At 35.2% G+C, this 24,016-nt stretch overlaps 1 protein-coding gene across 1 annotated transcript in view; it reads right to left on the reverse strand.

The window, feature by feature from the left end:
- LOC134665323 (kallikrein 1-related peptidase b22-like) overlaps nt 1–23,241 on the reverse strand; it is a 25,835-nt gene extending 2,594 nt beyond the window's left edge. The window contains exons 1-2 of the mRNA XM_063522244.1: nt 23,143–23,241; nt 2,563–2,714 (exon numbers count right to left, since the gene is read on the reverse strand). Of these exons, the coding sequence (XP_063378314.1) occupies nt 2,563–2,714; nt 23,143–23,200 (210 nt within the window). The 5' untranslated portion in view covers nt 23,201–23,241. The remainder of the gene's footprint in view (nt 1–2,562; nt 2,715–23,142) is intronic.
- Between the last annotated feature and the right edge of the window lie 775 nt (nt 23,242–24,016).

Here is a 24,016-nt window from a genome sequence, read left to right on the forward strand (position 1 = left end):
GAGGATACATAACATATCATGCATTTAAAAATCACCCCTTATCTAATAATAATACATACATACTTATGCTAACTCGGGGCGCAATACTAAGGTAAAAGTACGCTTCACCGAATGCTTAAGACCTACACTTACGTTTCTTTTTTTAATTAGTTCTGATATTTGCATACGAATATGTTCAATACTAAAATTGAAACTTAGATAAATTTGTCCTCATTTAAACATAACTATAAATTACTGAAATGATTGGACGTATATTAAAAGTATTTTTAAAATAATTTCTTCCAGTTTCCTTGATTGTACCATTTACCGAACTATGAAACGTGATTTGTTCATTATACCGAATAGGGAGGCCACATTACCGAACTAGGAAATAATTGTATGAAAATATGGTGTTGAGTGGTGCCCAAACTTTAGTAGTCCAGTATTAAATCCCTACTATACTTTGTTTTTTTAGCATTAGAAAGGTGGTAAGCGATCTTGACGTGTCTTTTTTATTGAAAAATACTTTTGAAAAATAAGTCATCCCAAATAGGTAGGTATGCAACAATTATCAAACATGTACTTACGTATATGTATAAAAAAATTTAGCTGTTTTATGCATTTTGTCTCGTCCATTTTCTAGGGAAGGTTAAATAACAATAGTTTGAAGTTTAAAAAGTCAAGTTTAAATCACCCCACGACGACGAGATGACGACTACGACGAGACGAATCTAAAAAAAATGTTGGTTGTCTAGGTTTGGACCATCCTGTATAAAATATTATTGCTTTATTATTTTTTGATAATAAAAATAATAAAGTTTAAGTTTAAATAATAAAGATTCGGTTTTTTTATCCACATTCCGAGACTATTATCAGGCGTCCAATAAGTATGTCTAAAGTTTGAGAAGGGCTGGCATTGAAATAATGGTAACAAAAAATAAACATATAAATATAGACCTAGTCGTTATAATAATAAGGATGATATTCTAATGAACGTCGAATAGAAACATGGTCAACGCAAACGTGAGTTCGGTAGCAGAGACCATGGGTACCATTCACCGAACAGCCGTTCGGTGAACGAAACATGGAAAATATATTGAACCTATTTCGCGAACAGATTTTGAAAATAGTACTTAAATCGTATTCAATATGGTATAACTACAAATCTATCAATTAATTTAATACTTGAATCCTTTACTAAACCGTACATATATAAAGTTCTCGCTAATACTGGCGTAAAATTTCTAAAATTATTGTTTGATAATAGTCTTGCCAAAAACCTTATTTTGATGCCAAAAAGTCGTAAAACATGAACATTTCAAACGCAGTTTTATAATAATCTATATAGGTTATTGTTGTTCGCCAATTGCTCATAAAATTACAAATACATTAATTTATTTGTGAAATTAGGTAGTTAATCTAAATAGTTCGTAATCAACCACTAGAAAAATAATTTCAAAAACATACGCTTTTTCTGATTCCGGACGCTGTTCGATAATACCTTCCAATCAATTTGTCGGTGTACTCATCACCGAACTCACATTAAGCTTAATTTCTGATAATATGACTGCACTAAATTAATTAAATTTACTAAAATACACAAACTAATTAGGTAATCACACTGTAAAACCATACTTTGAAACACAGAAATAAATTTAAAAGGTTTTATGGCCTTAAGAAATATACGCAACTTCTTAACGATTTCTTTAAGGTTGCCCATACAAAGTGGCAATCGGCAGCGACGACCTGTTTCGATCAATTGCCACGTCCCAACTGCGGCACAAATTGGCCGACTCTGAGGCCTAATGGAAGGGACAGGTATTTAACTCGTGAAAAAAAAAATACGCAAGTAAATATCAGCTGTAAGTAATCGACTTATAGCCTAAAATAGAAGAAATTCGTTGATACGGACGGATTCAGACCGTTCGGTGAAGCGTACTTTTACCTTAGTGATGTTTATTATTAAAGTTAGCACACATATGATAAGCGTATCTATACCGGGTGTGGCCTGTAACATGAGCAAATAATTAAACCATAGATTGTACTCCTCAAACGGTGACACTTTTGTTCTACAACTTTTAAAAATTATGGATTATTTAGGCTCCCTATTTTTCATACAAAATAAATTATTATCTTCAATGGACGCCATCGCCACGCCATATCATTGTGATTGACGTTGCTTGTCACGCCTTAAACAAAACAAAATTCGCAGTACATTGCGTCTTAGAATAAATTTTAAAGTGTATTAAAAATCAAACCACAAGTTATTTTTAAAAGTCGCTGAACAAATGTTAGTTAGTATGAGGAGTACAGCCTACAGTTTAATTTTTTGCTCATATTACAGGCCACATCCGGTATAATTTACAGAGTAAATTAAATGTACCTACTTGTTCATTAATTTTGAATTCTTATAAAGTTGTTGAAAAATCTGAATGAAAGAAACGAATAACTATTTAGGAATTTCGTAACATTAGCTTTACCTAACCTAAATAAAGTTCGCTTGAATAAAAGAAATCAAATTTAAATATTTGTTAAAATATTAACAAAAAATGTTTTACTTAAAGCTGAAACTGTGTCACATACCCAGTTTTGGCTAAGTAATGTCCCGCCGCATATATGGGCTCGTATCCTGAATAACCTTGTCTGCAGGGAGACTAGGTAAGGGTGGCTCGAGGGTTTAGTGCTGAGCCCACCGATCAATTTGCTGTCTGGCTTTTGATGCACTGGCGGGTGTGCTGCGAAAATAGGACTTTTTTTTATAGGTACCTCAGGTGTATTTGGATATATGTCGGGTCGTACCGAAAATCACCCATACCCTACATCTACTCGGATAGTGTCCTCTGACACATACATTTTCTAAATTACCAAACATGTAGCAAGTAAGTAGTCACTACACCTTATAAAATAAAGTCCCCGCCGCGTCATTCTGTTTGTGTGATTGTATGTTCGCGATAAACTCAAAAACTACTGAATAGATTTTCATGCAGTTTTGACCTATTAATAGAATCACTCTATTGATAGGTCAAAACCGCATGTAAATTCATTTAGTAGTTTTTGAGTAAAAACAAAGCAAAGGTATAATTTGTTAAGGTTTTTTTGTAACTCGTGCGAAGCCGGGCCGGGTCGCTAGTTATTTATATTAGGCACAGTCAACAATAAAAATATGGGTGTAGCCAACTTATTCAAAAATATGTCCCTAAGTTCTTAGTTCGCTGACATAAGAGCTATGGGACATATTTCTGAAATGATTTGTACCCTCCCCCTTAAATATATAAATAAATAAATATATAAATACCCTTAATAAATACTCCTAAAATTTGGCCTCGTAATCGTCTAGCTAACAGTTAGGACCCCTCGAAGTGGACCGCGGAAACCTAGATCCTTTAATGAGTGATGCTAATTTTGGGAGACTGGTTTTAATCGTTATAATGACCTATCTAGATTTTATTGAAAGAATATCTAAAATACTAAAATAATTTATTACATAACTAAGGAATAATTGTAACCATTTTATTTTATTATAAAATTAGAAAATTCTACCAGTTTTATAGCGTAATGTAAGTGTCATTAATAAAACCAAAACTAAAACGATATTGAAGAATGCCGCATATATGATAAAATATTGATAATTGATAATTTAAATATAAAAAATATTTGTTGATAAAATCCTGCTACGCCTATTAAGCTTTCGGGATAACGTCGGAGCAGCACTCCTGAGTTAAGCTCATTTACACCCTAGCATTTCAAGGTTAATTAATAACTATCATCTTCTAAACGATGTGTGATTAATCACACGTGCTGCTTCCAATCGGCCGATGCAGGTCGGAAAGCTCTTAGTCCGATTACAAAATCAATCGAATCACCTAGCCTACCATTTTAGCCGGAAGGGCTATGACCAACACTTCCGCAACCTAAGCGCACCTAGATGATGATGGAAAGAAGTGTCAAAGTATCCATCAATCATCAAAAGTTAATCTTTTTTACATTCAAAAGCTAAGGATACGAATCCTTTAATAATCCAATTTCCCAGAGCTAAGAGTATAAACAGTAATCTGATTTTTAGGGGTATAAACGAAGTACTAAGTTTATTTGTTAAAATTGAAGCTTATAAGACTAAGAATATCAAGACGAGTAGATATATTTAGCTCGAAATACTCTCTGGATTACTTCTGCCTGCCAGAGGTTCCCTAAAACAAACCATTCTTCGATTTTCTATCTCAGAAAAGTCTGTGTTCCTAAACCCTGCTTGATATTAAAGAATTTGATTTGTAAATACCTTGGAAACCTGATTATGTTACTCAGTACTTCATCTCTACTCCAGACGACCAGAATTTTAATAGATAAAATTAGAATAAGATAGAGAATACCCTTTTACCCAGATAAATTATAAGTTCATTAGCAGTAACAGTTAACTCCGCATAATTTTATAATGAAGAAACCATATTCGAAGGTTTTAAACGAGGACAAATATCAACCGTTTCAATCTTTGACCCTAAATCTCTAAAGAAACCCTAATTCCCTAGTAATAGTGTGCGATTCTACCCTATTAACCCTATCCTCTGTCCCTACTTTAGTATAACCAAAGCACAGTTCGTACTTACCATCGACCCTGGTACTTTGGAATATACGCAAGTGTGTCCCTATTAGATACAAGCTAAGCATTCGGCGAGTGACTCCGAGATTGCAACCTATCAACTCGAGTTATTGCCCCCCTCCATGGCGTTTTGCACAAAGGCAGGGATGCAACATGGATAGGGCAGGTCCCTATTGTGTATATAATTGGTATAAATAAATATATTTAAAATACAAAGCCTTCGAATACTGTAGATTTCAAGCAAGCCCAGGTTACCCCGGATGGCGCGCACGTGACGTCCGTGCTATTCATCTACAGTTGGACATCGAAAAGCTAGGGAGGGAGATGTTTTAAGTCTGCTATGTTGATATAAAGCAGACCCCAAGACAACCCTCATCTTGGAACAAAATAGACCTCCTTCCATCCGCTGTTTGTCACCGTTAGGATAGCAGATGAAAGGCTAGACTAAACTGTATGTCTAGGCACTGATTTGGTTTTGAATCATATGAAAAAATAAAATTAGGAGTTTTCAGATTTAGGACAAGTAAACACTTTCCAAACAACTACATTTCTATTGAAAATCTCCTATAGAAAACTATTAGTAAAATGGGCACACTCTAACCAAAGATGCTTAAGTTTCAACAAAACGGAAACATATTTCCGCCATGCCAAAACAAAGACACAATTCCAAGTGCTACTCTATGAGATTTGGGACTTGCGTCTTAATCTCGATAAAGCCCAGCGACTCAGAAAAAATTGGACAGAGTATCCCCACCCCTCACCAATAATCTCCGCGTATTATACAAAAACCAAAGTCAGTTGTCGGTCCGGACGCTAGTAAAAGACTAACTCGCGTCCTTCCCCATCAATCCTTTTATACTTTTACCCATGTCGTCACTGAAGACATCCCATTGTTCTCGGACATTCCATCTGTCGTCAGTGAAGACAAAATTGACCTTGGCGAGTGCAACCCATTGTCCTCAGACATTCCATTTGTCGTCAGTGAAGACAAACCATCGTCCCATATTATACCCACTTACTTTACCGAAACATAAGTCTTACATACTTTACTTAAAGCTTATTTTTGGTTGGATAATTTAATAAAGCCGTTTAATGCCGATTCTTGACATGCTTCGCATGTAGTCCCTATGCCTTATACTTTAAGATTTACTCTTGATTAACCATGATGATTTTAATCTGAGACACCTATGAATCTCTTACGTAACTACTTAAACCTTATGTCCTACATGTTAAGATCCATATTCTAATAATAAAATGCTGATGAGGGTAGTTTTAAATTGTATTTACGCACGCGCAAGCACAACGAAAAGTACGTTTGAGTCAACATTTTTCCCTTTATGATTCCAAATATTGCGTTCATACTGAAGTATTTCATGTTTACCTTTATAATAATGTTTTTTAAACATATATAAGAAAATAATTATTTAATTATTGTAACCTTTTATCTACTTCACGCTTTTTGAGTTTTACGGTTTAAAACAATACCTAAATGGCTCCTCGCCTTTACCTGTCAATGTCAACGACCTCTCTTACTGTCAAATGTTTTCGTAAACAAACCCTTGTTGTTATTTTGTTTTTACTAAGTCAATTAGCTATTAATTTTATTGTGGATACATGTGATAAAGACTGGACTATGAAATCAAGTGCTTTTAGTTACCTAAGTTGTTTAGAAGTTCAATCAAAATCGCGAACGTAAACACACGGCCGACAAGAAAGCTCCCGAAAGCTTTCCTTCACCGCTAAAATGTAAGTTTTATATTGATAATTAAGCTTAATACTGTGTAATAGGCATATGGCCAGTCACATCCGCCCCCAATTTAAGTGTTTTATGAATTACTTCAGGAATTTATAAAAAACTTCAATTTCCCCTAGATAAGTCGGATAATTTCCCTCCCTTTTTAAACGTGTGGTGTGTTTTCCAATACTAAATGACTGTTAGCGACTCAGCTTTGAAATTAGGCCTTTAGAACTCTGTCAATGAACCATGACCGCTTTTTCCCCAGCCACCTCGCTTCACCAAGGATATTAGGTTGTGAATCTAATAAGTTAATAGTTAACTCGTCCTTGCCAGCTTACCCCGGTGCACCGAGTATTACTCCTGTCTCTACCCTTTGCGCCGCACACTTCCGTAGAAGAGCATAAGATGAGGCAGCAAAAACCTCCCAAGCGAAACGAAGAGACCTTTAATTTCTATAAGTACGAAGCTTTCAAGCCCCATTGCTAGAATTCAAACCAAATTTCATTGCCATATCACCCTCAGCCACGTTTTCTTGGTGCGTGTCTCATACTTGAATAAAATATACCGACCTTTAAGTTTGTTTGGGTGTGTCTTTTTTTTTTCATTAAACAAACTTAAAATTGACACAATTATGTACCTCAATATGGCACACCAAAATTATTTTGACCTAAACCTAAGAACCATTTGATTAAGTAATAGAAAAATGATAATTACGTATAGTGATGAAAACAAAAAAATATATATATATTTAATTAAATCTTGAGTAGGGCCTCGTCCTTCTAGACGCTCACGGCCCATGATAATATGTCGAATGTCGAATATATCTCATCCAAGACAAGGTGTGTAGAATTCGTAAGGGGTTTATTACCTTGTAGAGTATATAGCCACAAAATAATACCCATCTGGAACGGGCCTTAATCCAATGGATTCTAACCTACTGATAAAAATTTTCTGGCTATTTGTGTATTCCCCTCCCCCCCCCTTTTGTTTCCCAGCAAAATCCGACAAATCTAGTCTGGATTACCCTCTAGCCTTTGTCTATCTGCACCGATCCATTCTTAACAACATATAGATCCATTCCTCTACTAGGCATCCATTGTCTTATATACATCTCACACAAAAATTCTAACATACTCATAACTTTAAGCTTGAGCACTCAAGTCTTCATACTTCCTTCCTCAGACTCCGGTCCGCTTCGATCTGAACAGACAGCCAAAACTCTGATAAGTAATCCAAATAAAATAAAAATAATTTTAAGTCTACATGTTATTATATTTAAACTAAAAAAACAACCCCTATCCCGTTTTGATTCAATTTTGAACCTTTTAATTTTATCCCTATATGATAATAAAAAAATCTTTTGGCACTTATCCTGAGCCTACCCTTTAATTATTTTGAGCCTGAATTGATTTAAAAAAAAAATCTGGCAACATTAACTTCAGGAATTTTGTTTGCTTTTTATTTTGACCAAATATCGCCAGAACCGCTCCCGAGATCCCCTTTAAGTCAGTCCAACTACCCCCAGCTTGGCGTTGATAGTACGCTGCCACGTATGCGCCGACCGACCTCGTCGCCTGATGTAGTATGTATTAGCAAACTACCATAAATGCTGTAAAACATACTCAAATGATGATACTCAAATAACGTCATTAAGTGACCTAAATTGACATGCCATATTATTACATTACCTACTCCAAATAAAAATATCTACAAAATATTCAAGAATAATTTCCCTTTACGAAACATTGGGCTTAATTTTATTTGATCTTAACTATGTACCTCATATTAAAAATATTAGAATATAATAAAAACCGTTTTGAAATTGGCATACTCAAAGAGAGGCCTATGCTCCGCAGAAAGCGTAAAAAAAAAACTGATATGAAGATGATTAAGTTTTAAATTTACATAAATTGTGTATTGTTCGTTCATAACTTCCTCTTCTTTCTTCTATCCGGAATATTGTATGTTGAAATTCCTCTTGCGTCTTGAAATCCCTGTCGGCAGTTCTTAGAAAGGTCGTAAAAGGTAGCAGTGATTGTTGTTACTCGCGATCTCACTAGCAGCTAAAGACTTCCTCTTCTTATCTTCTTCAAATTTGTACCACAATTGTCTTGTCACGAATATTCGGTTGCCAGCGAGCGATGTGACTAAAGTAGCCAACTATCCCGAAATTTCTCTATACTCTGTATTCAAACGCACGTTAACTCACTTAATTTGATCATACTTAGCATAAAACCCGAAACATAATAATATGAGACATCTATATTTCTTAGGAACTAAGTAAGTGTTCTTAATCTCTGACCGTAACTCTTTTATTCATAACTCCATCTTCAATTTTATTACTAAGCTACATAATATTCAAAACAACTTAGAAAAGATAGTAAAAAAGATAGACCACCAAATAAAAATAATTTAAATAAAATAAAGCCATAAAATGGTCCAAATAAAATTGCAAAAGTGTCTAATTTATTAAAACCAATTCACAAAAAAAATTAAAAATTAAAACGCTTTCACCATGCGGGAATCGAACCCAGGACCTCTAACATCTACTTCTCGTACTTTAGCCCACAGTCGAGACCACTAGGCTATTAGAGTGTTAACTGACTAAACATATTTAGCAATCACCTTTTGAAATTATTTTATTTTTTAAATGTCGTCTTATAAATATAATGAATAAGTTTTTTCCATTGTAAGATAGAAAGCTAATAAAACGGTACGCAAATGTGTACACATATATACAACCAAATTTCACGAAATTTTTTGATAAACGCTATTAATCGAGAATCATGAAGATAGAAAATTCAAAAGAGCATTATATTAAAATTTTGGAATGTTAGAACGTTTTGAACAAGTGATAACATATTTCATTATAATGATAACCTAAAAAAAAATGTTCCAGGCTTGACAAATTTTTGTACTTACATGTTAAATGCACATTCCTTGATAATTAGAACTATTTCCACTACTTTTACGCTTGACAGACTTCACCCACTACACTATTTCACTATTTTAATATAGATTTACTACAGGAAAACACATGATTATTGGTTTGTTTACAAAATGCACTCGATACTTGCGGCTGCAAAATGCAAGTAAAATAACCCAATTTTCACTCGAATACGCGTTTGTACTCATTTACGAACCTTTTCCGGGATAGTATCTACGTTTATTTTCGTCCAAAACACTATCTATTTCATTTTATCACTGCCTCATACCACAATTTCGTCCAAACAAAGTTATTTGTCTACGATTCCGACATATTTTATTTTAACACGATTTGACTAGAAAACATGGCCCTAACTTGTTGTTGATGCACTTAAACTAAACTTCACAATGATTCTTTTTCGTCTCACATAAGGAATTCCATTATTAAAACCAATCTACAGTCTTATTTGTTAATGTGGATCAATTATTTATTTAGACAAGAGTGACATATAGAAAAAATAATAAAGGTAATCATGTGGCCTACATGTACAATTCACTATGGAGTTTATCAAAACCTTTAACATCCTCCCTTTTTGTTAAACGTTATAGGTTAATTTAATCCAATAATGCCACAGATTAATGCCATTCTTGGCTTAGAAACGGGTTTGGTCAGTATGTCCGCACATTGGTATTCTGTTGGAACATACTTTATATTTAGTTCGTTCGAGGAAACTAGCTCTCTGACATAAAAATGTCTTATGGCAATATGCTTCGTTCTTCTATGAAGTTCAGGATTCTGAGCCAGTTTTATTGCAGCGTCATTATCTACCTGCAATGTAGGAATTGCACTTAAAGTGGTGATTTCCTGGAATAGTCGTTGTAGCCAGACTATTTCTCGGGCTGCTTCGCTTGCTGCGACTATTTCTGCTTCAGTGCTTGAGATCGCGACTGATGTCTGTCTGCGACTTGCCCACGAGATAGCACCTCCTGCGTATAGGCAAAGTATGCCTGAAGTGGAGCGTCCAGAAGTGAAATCTCCTCCGTGATCAGAGTCACTGTAACATTCCAACACTCCGGGTTTGTGTCCTTTCTTATAGACAATAACTGAATCCATAGTTCCTTTAAGGTAACGAAAAATGCGTTTTACTTTCAGGACATCTTCATGAGATGGATTCGCTAATGTTCTGGAAACAACACTTATGGCATATGATATGTCTGGTCTGGTTCCTGTCATTAGGTATGCCAGTGCACCGACAGCTTCTCGATAAGGAAATCTGACATCATTGTCTTTTTCCGTATCTGACTGTACTTCCTTTATGATTGGAGTGCTGACAGCCTTGCAATCACTCATGCCAAACTTTTCTAACAGTTTGTTTACGTAGTGTTTCTGAGAAACCTTTATGGAACCATCCTTTTCATTTATGATCTCTAATCCAAGAAAGTAAGAGGCTGGTTTTGTTGTAATCTTGAATTTTCTCTTCAGTTCATTTAGAAATTTTTCAGATTCCTTCTGGTTAGTAGAGGCGATCAAGCCATCATCAACATAGAGTCCCATTATTATTTTGTTTCCGTTTCTGTTACGAATAAACAAACATGGTTCCATGTCACATTGCTTAAATCCAATTGATTTCAAGTAGTCAACAATGCATTTGTTCCAGCATCTTGGTGCTTGTTTGAGACCGTATAAACTTTTCTTCAATTTACAAACTCGATTTGTGCCATCATTATAACCTTCTGGTTGGTGCATGTAGATATCTTCACTTAATGAACCATTTAGGAATGCAGTGGCTACATCGAATTGTGTGAGAGAAAGACTTTCATTTGCTGCAATGCTTAAAATTGAGCGTATGGTTGCCATCCTAGCAACAGGACTGAAAGTTTCGTCGTAGTCTAATCCTTTTTCTTGTGTATAGCCTCTCGCTACGAGTCGGGCTTTATATTTGTCAAGACTTCCATCGGCATTGGTTTTCTTTTTAAAGACCCATTTACAAGAGATTAGTTTTCTATCTTTAGGTTGGTCTACCAAAATCCACGTCTTGTTAGAATTTAAGGATTTCACCTCGCTTTCCATAGCTTTTCTCCATTCAGCTTTCTGAGGACTCTTCATGGCTTCTTTATAAGTTTTGGGCTCATCTGAATCTTCAACTATAGCTGACATGATAAAGTCATCATATCGAACTGGAGGGTTTAGTTTAGATCTATCTCTGAGAATTCTCGCTTCAGGAATTTCATCGTGATCATCATTATCTTCATGGTCTTCATCAGAGTAGTTGATTCGACATCCATCAGGTTCAGGAGTATCGTACCTTTCTACAGGATCACATCCATCAGGTTCAGGAGTATCATACCTTTGTACGGGATATTCCTCTTGTTGACAAGGTAAATCATTTAAAATTTGAGGCATACCAGAAGATACTTCGTCATCTTGTTCTATATCCTCCCTTGCATCAAAGATTGGATGATTTTCTTTAGTCTTTGGGAAGTGAATCTCTATTTCAGTAGTAGGATCTTGCTCATCTGCATCAGGAGCATCTGATTCTAATCCAACAGATCTGATTATAGATTCGTTAAAGGTTACGTCTCTCGATCTGATTAGAGTTGGTTCTTTATTTTTGTTGAAACTCAGCAACCGATAGCCATCATCACCTTCATAGCCAATTAAAATACATTTTTGGGCTTTCTTGGACATCTTTGTTCGCTTTTGTTTAGGAACGTGTGCAAAACATTCTGTTCCAATGACTCTTAAATGTTTTATGGCAGGTTTCTTTCCAAACCAGAGTTCGAATGGTGATTTTCCTTCTTGAGAAGTTGGTCCGGTTCTGTTTAGGATGTAAGCAGCCGTATTGACGAGCTCTGACCAACAGGCAACTGGAAGTTCCTCGTGAGCGTGCATCATAGTGCGAGCAGCTTCTACCAGGGTGCGATTTTCTCTTTCGCTAGATCCATTTTGCTCAGGTGTATAAGGCATTGTCAATCGGTGTTGGATACCATGAGATTGAAGTATTTTCTCAACTGCTTCATTTTTAAATTCACCACCGTTGTCGCTAAGTATTGTTTTTATAGTATGGCCAGTTGTTTTTGCTTCGTTGATCATCTGTACGAGCTTGTCTTTAACTTCAGATTTATGCTTCATGAAGTAAACATGACGATATTTGCTGTAGCCGTCCTTAAACAATACAAAATAACGTAGTTTTGTGAATGAATTTGGAAAAGGGCCACATACGTCGGTATGTATAATCTCACCTGGTGCATTAGCTTGTTGTCTTGTTCCGAATTTATGTCTATGTGCTTTTCCGTAGACGCATCCAGTGCATAATTCAGAATCAAGTTTAACTTTGATGCCAAGTTCCTTTTCAATTAAGTGTTTAACGTGTCTTTTGTTCTGATGGGCAAATCTTTCATGATATAGTTGTAAAGTGTTTTCTGTTGACACGGTGTTCAATTCTGGAGTTTCATTCGATACAGTAACTTTCAACTTATAGAGTCCTCCATTTTTGATTCTTGTTCCAATCAGTTTCACCTTTTCATCATGTATCAATTGACAGGATTCTCTTTCAGATGTGAAGACACTATTCTCAAGTTTATCTTGAGCAGCAAGTACAGAAAATAGGTTTCGTTTAATTTCAGGGACGTACCAGACATCGCATAGTTGGATTCGTTCTTGGCGACCATGGACGTTCGCTAGTAAGTCAACTGTTCCTTTTCCAATAGCTTTATTCTTGGATCCGTTCGCAGATGTAACTGTTTGATCATTATTGAAATGTTGAAAGCTGGAGAATACGTCACTTTGACAGGTTACGTGACCTGTAGCTCCGTTGTCGACATACCAATTCTCAGGATCTACTAAGGTTGTTACTATTCCGTTGATCTCAACTTGCATTAGAGTAAGGTTCAAGTTTGTATTCATAGCTTCGCTTGTCGATGGTTTAACTTTGGGAGGTTTGCCATCCGAAATCCATTTGCGACATTGTTTGACATTATGACCGAAAAGTTTACAATACCCGCATTTCTTCTTTGTTTTGCGTGTGGAGTTGAGTGCGACTAGTGCTTGTGCTTCAGAAGTCTCAGATTCTTTATTTGTCAAAGACCTTTCGTAACTGCAGATTTGAGCTGTCAAATTTTCTATGTTACGATCCTTTTTAGACATAAGCATCCAGCTTGACTTGAACGGGAAGTAACTATCGTCGGGGAGCGTTTCTAGAATCTTGCAAAGAAGTAAGATTTCTGGAAGTTCATGCTTGTCCTTCTGTAGTTCGACCTTGAGTTCATGCCAAATATTTTTCAGCTTAGATATGTGCATTGACATGTCGTGAAGGGGATCCTTGCGATAGCTGAAGAAACTGTAGCATAAATTATAGCTTTTATCCTCAGACGTGCCATCAAATAGGGTGTGTAGCTCATCCCAAATTTGTTTCGCACTGGTTAATCTCATAACTTTTTGAAGAGTAACGTCTGACATATTAGCCATCAAAATAAGCATAGCTGCACTATCCGTCTTATTATATTCTTGTAGAGCTTCTTGATAAGTTGCCATGACAGCGGCGGTTGCTGTTGAATCTGGCTGAGTTGGTGGCTTTAGATTGCCGTTGATAGCATCTAGTCCTCCAGGAGTACCTCTTAGCAGTAACAGTACCTTGCAGCGCCATGTTGTCCAATTTTCTTTACCTTCTAAACGACCAATATCAATTTTGCATCTTGTTGACGAAGTTGACATATTGACGGTTCTTGTTAGAATTTGTTTTGAAAATTTGAAAATAGCTAACTTATTTTTGAAATAAATATTTACGTAATCGACGTTATTTATTTTTCTTCGCTCATTATCAATATAATTAATAAATTTTATTGAAATAAACCGAGAACTGCTACCATGTTAATGTGGATCAATTATTTATTTAGACAAGAGTGACATATAGAAAAAATAATAAAGGTAATCATGTGGCCTACATGTACAATTCACTATGGAGTTTATCAAAACCTTTAACATTATTTTCCGATTACTTAAAAACAAAAACAACTCCTCCATGTTCCCAAGTTCCGAGAACTGTCAAGACTTACAAAGACGTATTTTCTTAAACTATACTTGGCAAACCGCGATCGTCAGTAGCAAAGGCGGCAAACTCGAAAATGTATGCGTGAAAAACTGTTTTTCATTACAAATAACTTAACTCTGCACATTTCGATGAATTGTATTTTATTTTATGGATTTTTAGAACTAATCCTTTTATCTAGTTCTAATGTCTAATAGTATACGAATAAATTTAACAATAACTCTTCCATAATTGTTTTTGTGAGTAGCAACACCATTACGATCGTTATCTATTTACTTTCCGATATCTATGATCCTCCGCCATAGATGGTAGTATCCTATAGATGTACTATACGCGTGCGTCAGTGAGAGACAAAACATACGCAACTGCACAAGACTGTGACAAGGACAAACAATAATAGCGCTTTCGCTGTTACTCCTACTGAAAGATATATAAGACTATCCTGATCTGCCACCTAGTGACAGTAGCGCCACAATTACGATCGTGTAAGTAAATTCATTTTTTACAAACGGACTTCCGCGTGCCTACGCAATGCGATGAAATTCAAAATCACGTTCTAAAGGCCCCTACAATACTCGAAACACAACCTACGCAATTTGGTCGGGTTCATTTGTTTACCTATGAATGAATTTTAGTGAACTCAGCAAGTGTCCAATAATTTATGTGAATAATACAAAATTGAAATGAAAACGCTTATATGTTATCATTTAAGTTTTTATTTTTATGAAGAATGATTTGAATGATAAAACGCATTTTTACAATGTGAAAAACTAAATAATCGATCTATTGATTGATCCAAACCATAAGCTATTCTAGACTGAATGTTCTACAACTTCTACATTTGGCGATCTGAAATTTTGTCTATGGCAATTTTACCAACTGTCAATCTCCTAAATTCCGTTGTAGGTTGTATTTTTTTCCTGCAAAAAAGATGCTTTAACAAATTTCAAGGCAAAAATTATATCACTGAGCTAAATTTAAAGACGGTACGGTAAAAAGAAAGTCTCCGAGAGCGTCCATAATGATTTCCATCTATCAAAGAACCTACAAGATGAAGAAAATGGAATTCAGACCATCACACGAATTTGCTTCTACTTATTTCATAAAACTAAATGGTCAGGAAACCTAGTGTCCGTATTTCTGATCCAGCGTACTTATTTACTTATTTATATTACGTGCCTAAGTATTGACAATGCGACTGTGACAGTGTCAGTGAAATAAATCCAAAGTTGGGAATCGTTTCTACAAACAAGGTAAGATTATGTTCTTGCTTCTTCTTTAGACAAGTTACTGCTATCAAGACCCTGTTAAATACTCTTGAATATCACCAATCAGGAAATAATTGTTCGCAATTTGCCCTTACTATCATTAAATTTGTTTTTCTTACTGACTATATATGGCAATAAAATTTTCTTAACGTAGACGCCTAGTTGTAATTGTATTTGAAATGTAATTGTATTTCCTTATTTTTACCGTCTGTTCAGCAATATAAACGCATTTCTTTTTGAAAAACCAAGGATCAAAGTTAAATTTGTATAAAAAAATGACGTGTTGATTTTCGTTTTACTCTGACTAACCAACATAATATTAATCTTCCACTACACTATTTGTATTACAATAAGATTTAAAAGCTATATTTGATGTTTCAGTAAGCTGACAACTACATTTAAAAGATTCCCTGTGCCTGATATACACAACTGTTATCGAAGAGAAATAAGTTGAAATTATGGTGTGGGAAACTCCATTTGCTGATTTTGAAGAATGTTTCCTGACCCTTAGTAAGTATAACTACCCTGTTACCATATAAATACCCTTAGGCTTGCCCTTACTGTACTTTGAATTTTAAATGTTGTCGTTCTAAAAGATGGTTCGGCTAAAATTATTTTTCCTGAAATAAGAGTTTCTCGAACTTGGAAATACATTATAAAAATCATAACTATATAATAACGTCAGCTAAAATAAACCGGTTTCTTTGCATGTTAATGGCAATTGATGCTAAATATGTATTTTTCTCTTGAAAATGTCCCCGTAGATGTTGGTAACTTAAACAAAAATATGTGAACATAAATCTGGACCTACCATAATTATTCCTATTGTTGCAATAAACCTTACTGTTACGTATAAATAACGAGGGCTGGTTTTGACATTTGTGTACAAAGTGTGGTGGCTATGAAAAGGCAGAACCTCTGAACCTGGTCCAGTACATGTATGACGAGCATGTGAGATGTACAATAAAGAGTATTGTATTGTATTGTACATGTGCTTGAACCCCTAAACTGTGAGTTATATTACTTACTATGTATGTTTAATTTTTCAGCAAACAAAACCAACTTGATGGCTGCCTGCTATCCGGTGACAAGCTGAGCGGAGCAAATTCCCATTCTTGCCCACAAAGGCCCCTCCGAGTGCTTCGACACTACTCTAGTAAGTATAAAAGCAATTTCTAGACTTAATACTACTTAATAAATAAGTGGAAATTTTTCCATTTGTTCTACAAAAAAACTTGAAATTTTTATTTTTTCTGTTTTCTTAACTGTGAAGACCCTACCTGTAGTAAATAATAAACACTGTTAATGAGACTTATAAGTAGATTTTCTTAAATATACCCTACTATAGCTAACTTTTCCATAATCCCTGTTTCAGTGTTACCCGGAAGCTGACTTTGTCCCGAAGTGTCAAGGTGCCTTCACTGTACATCTACTGACTGCTTCCATTTATGAAAGGTATTTCATCTCATTATATAAATAGATAACTCGTTATAAACTAACCAACTCATGATTTATGTTGGACACTAATATTTCAAATGCTTGAGCGGAGAGTTCCTGATGAAAGAGTGATGAGTTGAAAACCGTGCTTAGCCTACTTGCCCTATTCTAAATCTGTTGACTTAATCTAGCTTATTTGTTACCTAACTATGGAAATATGTCCCGCAAGGCAACGATTCTCAAACTTTTTTGGAATTATTGAAAAATATGAAGTACTGCCTACTTTTGTATTTTGAATCCTCCTTCCATGGATGTATTTATACCTATTTCTACTATATTATTATTTTGACGATAATTTTGTTGAAATTCTGGAGAGCACATGTAATGCTGTACTTATTTAAAGTTAAAGCACCTGTAATAATACTATAGATTGCGACGAATAAATGATTATGATTATGTACCTGACAACCGCAGACTGGTTTTGTTGAAGTAGGTACTCACATATTTCAATACACTACACATGCACTAAAAATAATATCGCGCCCCCGCGAATGGATGTCTTAAGAAAAATGTTGACGTATTGCCCAGCTAAAACTGACTCTAAAGAGAACAAAATCTAAAGCTACTTATGCTACTTTGTTTTACCTGAATTTTCTAATGTATTTGTCTAACTTATTTCAGCCTACCAAGACAATGCTGATACATGAAGACTCCTGTTTGCTGGCTTCATCTCAAGAATGTTGCTGCAAAAATGGCTGCTGTCTACACACAGAACTACAGAAAAAATTGAACCCCCCGTTTTTCTTCACGTTAGGTAGTTTAACCAACTGTATACTATTATTTGACCACAATCAGAACACGATTTATAGTCCGTTTTTTTTTTTAGCATTAGAAAGAACTTCGCAGAAGCAAGCTTGTGGTTCCAAATGCGGCACTTTTAGCAGTAATCAATTGAAGTAAATTATATGTATTGACCATGCTACATTAGATAATTCAATAATTATTAACAAATAACGAGCCTGATAAAAACTGCACGCTTGCTTCTGTGGAGCTCCCTCCAATGCTAAAAAAACGAACTATAGAAGTAACGTCAGTAGAACAATACTGTAATTGGCAAACTTATGATGATATACCTTTATATAGTACAAATATGCTTATGTATGTATACTGCTAACCCAAGTGCTTAGCACATAACCTATCCTTATCAGTTTTAATGAAATTTATTGTGTAGCTTCAATAATGAGTGAGGAGGCCCACACAAAGTAGCTCGCTGAGGCTTTAGACTATAATGACAAAACAATAAATAGTCATTACACATACTTTAGCTCTTATCTAGGTAATTATTGTGACGTTTAGGGTCCCGTATCGAAGAGTATGTAGATACATTTTCTAACATGTGTATGTTCCACTAAATTTCTACTAGTTTGCAAAACTTTGCCGACTTTTAAAGTGGGAAATAAGAAAGTCGCAGAATAACTACGCCCCCTGTACCTTGGTATTTTTCCGTGTAAAGGAACTGTTACACTCCCCCATAACTTTCGACTAAAGCATGACTTCTTGCACAACTATCTACTTATTTTTGGTAATCTTATCTTAAGTCTATTTGCAACGGCGTGCTAACACAATCTATAGAAACCCTGCCTGCAAATGCTGCATGGCAAGAGCACCCGCGCGTTTACTACGAATCATGGACATTATTTGTTTATCTTTTAAGTATGTGTTTATTCCTACAAGTATGTACTACGCCGCGTGGTATCTAATACAGCACAACCTCTCCCTGAATGTGAAGGACTGCCCTAAATATATTTATTTATTTATTTATTTATCTCATTATTGTACCTACGACGAAACTAATTCCTTAACGAATCTAAAGTGCAAGAGAATCAAATGATTGTTTTCGGATTGTAAACGCTACTGTTGCTATACACGTACCTATTTGAATTTTGTTACTTTATTTTTCAGGTATCAATGACACAAGAAGATGGATTTATAGTTGTGATAGATAACACACATCTTTAGCTGAGGAATATGAAAAGGAATCCCTAACACCGCCGAGAACGAGTGAAAATAATAATGTAGTTGTACCTAAACTTCGTCAAGATATGGCGCCACCTCCGAGATAGAACGCGCCAACGATGTGTCGACGTAGAATCATGGCGTCCGAAATACAAATTACCGATCGATTTAGAATTTTAGGAGAAGATTAGTGCCTGTTGGCTGCATAAATGCATACCCCTGGTGAGGTTACAGTAGCTTCGCACAAGTTTATCAGTCATTTTACATAGTGTTGTAATAAATAACCTAACTACGTTGTTTTCGACTGCGGAGAGTAACCCTTACTACAATAGAATAATAATAAAATATTAGACCATTATATTTTATAAGCTACTCGAGTTTTATTTTCTGTGTACATAGTAACTATGGAATAATAAACGTAATGTTTCATGACTTAAATAAAAAACTATAGAATAATAAAATTAATGTTTCACGAATATTATTTAAGACACCACAGAACTACCCAAAAATAAGCATACTCACTCCGTTTTCACGCCAACAAAAGCCATAAAGGCTACTTATACATACATATTTCTAGAAAAACCGTAGTAATCCAGGTAAACTACATCCTGCGTCACTTAGCACCAAAAATGTACCCTCCCCCTTAAATATATAAATAAATAAATATATAAATACCCTTAATAAATACTCCTAAAATTTGGCCTCGTAATCGTCTAGCTAACAGTTAGGACCCCTCGAAGTGGACCGCGGAAACCTAGATCCTTTAATGAGTGATGCTAATTTTGGGAGACTGGTTTTAATCGTTATAATGACCTATCTAGATTTTATTGAAAGAATATCTAAAATACTAAAATAATTTATTACATAACTAAGGAATAATTGTAACCATTTTATTTTATTATAAAATTAGAAAATTCTACCAGTTTTATAGCGTAATGTAAGTGTCATTAATAAAACCAAAACTAAAACGATATTGAAGAATGCCGCATATATGATAAAATATTGATAATTGATAATTTAAATATAAAAAATATTTGTTGATAAAATCCTGCTACGCCTATTAAGCTTTCGGGATAACGTCGGAGCAGCACTCCTGAGTTAAGCTCATTTACACCCTAGCATTTCAAGGTTAATTAATAACTATCATCTTCTAAACGATGTGTGATTAATCACACGTGCTGCTTCCAATCGGCCGATGCAGGTCGGAAAGCTCTTAGTCCGATTACAAAATCAATCGAATCACCTAGCCTACCATTTTAGCCGGAAGGGCTATGACCAACACTTCCGCAACCTAAGCGCACCTAGATGATGATGGAAAGAAGTGTCAAAGTATCCATCAATCATCAAAAGTTAATCTTTTTTACATTCAAAAGCTAAGGATACGAATCCTTTAATAATCCAATTTCCCAGAGCTAAGAGTATAAACAGTAATCTGATTTTTAGGGGTATAAACGAAGTACTAAGTTTATTTGTTAAAATTGAAGCTTATAAGACTAAGAATATCAAGACGAGTAGATATATTTAGCTCGAAATACTCTCTGGATTACTTCTGCCTGCCAGAGGTTCCCTAAAACAAACCATTCTTCGATTTTCTATCTCAGAAAAGTCTGTGTTCCTAAACCCTGCTTGATATTAAAGAATTTGATTTGTAAATACCTTGGAAACCTGATTATGTTACTCAGTACTTCATCTCTACTCCAGACGACCAGAATTTTAATAGATAAAATTAGAATAAGATAGAGAATACCCTTTTACCCAGATAAATTATAAGTTCATTAGCAGTAACAGTTAACTCCGCATAATTTTATAATGAAGAAACCATATTCGAAGGTTTTAAACGAGGACAAATATCAACCGTTTCAATCTTTGACCCTAAATCTCTAAAGAAACCCTAATTCCCTAGTAATAGTGTGCGATTCTACCCTATTAACCCTATCCTCTGTCCCTACTTTAGTATAACCAAAGCACAGTTCGTACTTACCATCGACCCTGGTACTTTGGAATATACGCAAGTGTGTCCCTATTAGATACAAGCTAAGCATTCGGCGAGTGACTCCGAGATTGCAACCTATCAACTCGAGTTATTGCCCCCCTCCATGGCGTTTTGCACAAAGGCAGGGATGCAACATGGATAGGGCAGGTCCCTATTGTGTATATAATTGGTATAAATAAATATATTTAAAATACAAAGCCTTCGAATACTGTAGATTTCAAGCAAGCCCAGGTTACCCCGGATGGCGCGCACGTGACGTCCGTGCTATTCATCTACAGTTGGACATCGAAAAGCTAGGGAGGGAGATGTTTTAAGTCTGCTATGTTGATATAAAGCAGACCCCAAGACAACCCTCATCTTGGAACAAAATAGACCTCCTTCCATCCGCTGTTTGTCACCGTTAGGATAGCAGATGAAAGGCTAGACTAAACTGTATGTCTAGGCACTGATTTGGTTTTGAATCATATGAAAAAATAAAATTAGGAGTTTTCAGATTTAGGACAAGTAAACACTTTCCAAACAACTACATTTCTATTGAAAATCTCCTATAGAAAACTATTAGTAAAATGGGCACACTCTAACCAAAGATGCTTAAGTTTCAACAAAACGGAAACATATTTCCGCCATGCCAAAACAAAGACACAATTCCAAGTGCTACTCTATGAGATTTGGGACTTGCGTCTTAATCTCGATAAAGCCCAGCGACTCAGAAAAAATTGGACAGAGTATCCCCACCCCTCACCAATAATCTCCGCGTATTATACAAAAACCAAAGTCAGTTGTCGGTCCGGACGCTAGTAAAAGACTAACTCGCGTCCTTCCCCATCAATCCTTTTATACTTTTACCCATGTCGTCACTGAAGACATCCCATTGTTCTCGGACATTCCATCTGTCGTCAGTGAAGACAAAATTGACCTTGGCGAGTGCAACCCATTGTCCTCAGACATTCCATTTGTCGTCAGTGAAGACAAACCATCGTCCCATATTATACCCACTTACTTTACCGAAACATAAGTCTTACATACTTTACTTAAAGCTTATTTTTGGTTGGATAATTTAATAAAGCCGTTTAATGCCGATTCTTGACATGCTTCGCATGTAGTCCCTATGCCTTATACTTTAAGATTTACTCTTGATTAACCATGATGATTTTAATCTGAGACACCTATGAATCTCTTACGTAACTACTTAAACCTTATGTCCTACATGTTAAGATCCATATTCTAATAATAAAATGCTGATGAGGGTAGTTTTAAATTGTATTTACGCACGCGCAAGCACAACGAAAAGTACGTTTGAGTCAACATTTTTCCCTTTATGATTCCAAATATTGCGTTCATACTGAAGTATTTCATGTTTACCTTTATAATAATGTTTTTTAAACATATATAAGAAAATAATTATTTAATTATTGTAACCTTTTATCTACTTCACGCTTTTTGAGTTTTACGGTTTAAAACAATACCTAAATGGCTCCTCGCCTTTACCTGTCAATGTCAACGACCTCTCTTACTGTCAAATGTTTTCGTAAACAAACCCTTGTTGTTATTTTGTTTTTACTAAGTCAATTAGCTATTAATTTTATTGTGGATACATGTGATAAAGACTGGACTATGAAATCAAGTGCTTTTAGTTACCTAAGTTGTTTAGAAGTTCAATCAAAATCGCGAACGTAAACACACGGCCGACAAGAAAGCTCCCGAAAGCTTTCCTTCACCGCTAAAATGTAAGTTTTATATTGATAATTAAGCTTAATACTGTGTAATAGGCATATGGCCAGTCACAGATTTGTGCACCCATATTTTTACAGTTGACTGTATCTTAAGGGCCCCCCCACATCTGGCGTCTTTCGAGCGTCGGCGTCTGTCGGCGTCGGTCCAGCGCTATGGAAAATGACGTCGCTGCGCAGTTGCGTCGACGCTGCGTCGACGTTGCGTCGACGTCGGCCATAGAATTGTAGACGCCGACGCTCGAAAGACGCCAGATGTGGGGGGGCCCTAAATGTGGAGAAAATAGAAATAGAAATATTTATCTGCTTAAACATGGTAAAATTAATGGTGAGATTAATAGAAAATACAAATAATGTAAAAAAAAACAATTTAAACAGACTTTCTTACACTTAATACGTTATATTAACACCTACCTCCAAAGCCAGAACAGCAAAACATCAGCAGTAATAATATTTTTACGTGTGACTTCATCGTACAGAATAAGGTTATTGTCAAGCATTTAGATTACATCGTGGTTATATCTCGAGCAATGAACCATTTCGTATGCAAAAATCTTACAGTGTGAACATGACAATTTAGGAGCAGGGGTGGACAACAGTTTTTAAATAAATATAAATTGATATGCTTGTACGAGTTTATTGGAATGAAAAAATCTATATTAAGGATTAGATTATATTTGCAAGAGCAGACTTAGATCAAAACCTTACTCAATTAAAGTTGGCACGATGAAAATTCAATTGTATATTATCATTAAAATGTTATTAAAATAGTGGTATATTGTATAGCCAAGGACGTCACAAGTAAAATTTTAAACGCAAGTTTTTTAAAGAGTATTTTAGAAGTAAGTATGAGGTTCGAAATAAGGCTCTATGTAATAATACTAATAATTATGACATCATTTTATTATTATATCGCATAAAGGACCTAACAAATAAGCTTATGCTAAAAACTTCTTCGGGGTTTTTTCTAATTGTAAGAAAACGAACTTATAGATCTGCCAAATTGTCGAAAAATTCTCCATTACTTAGTTTTTTGGATTTATATGTAAATCCATTTCAAACAGTGTTGCCAACTCGGATTTTGAAAAAATGCTAGACTAATGTCTAGATTATGCCAAAATTATGCCAAAGATTTTTGAAACACCTATGCTTAAAAAAATTCTAAAATATCACTTGAAATTAGACACTTAAAACAGAAACGTTTTTCAAATTTACCGCCTTTTTCTACTGACAAGATCTGCTTGACCAACTTGATATAGTCCGTTGACATAAATCCGTCCACAAAAGT

The sequence above is a fragment of the Cydia fagiglandana genome, chromosome 6 (genome assembly GCF_963556715.1).
Source record: "Cydia fagiglandana chromosome 6, ilCydFagi1.1, whole genome shotgun sequence".
Taxonomy (NCBI): Eukaryota; Metazoa; Arthropoda; class Insecta; order Lepidoptera; family Tortricidae; genus Cydia; species Cydia fagiglandana.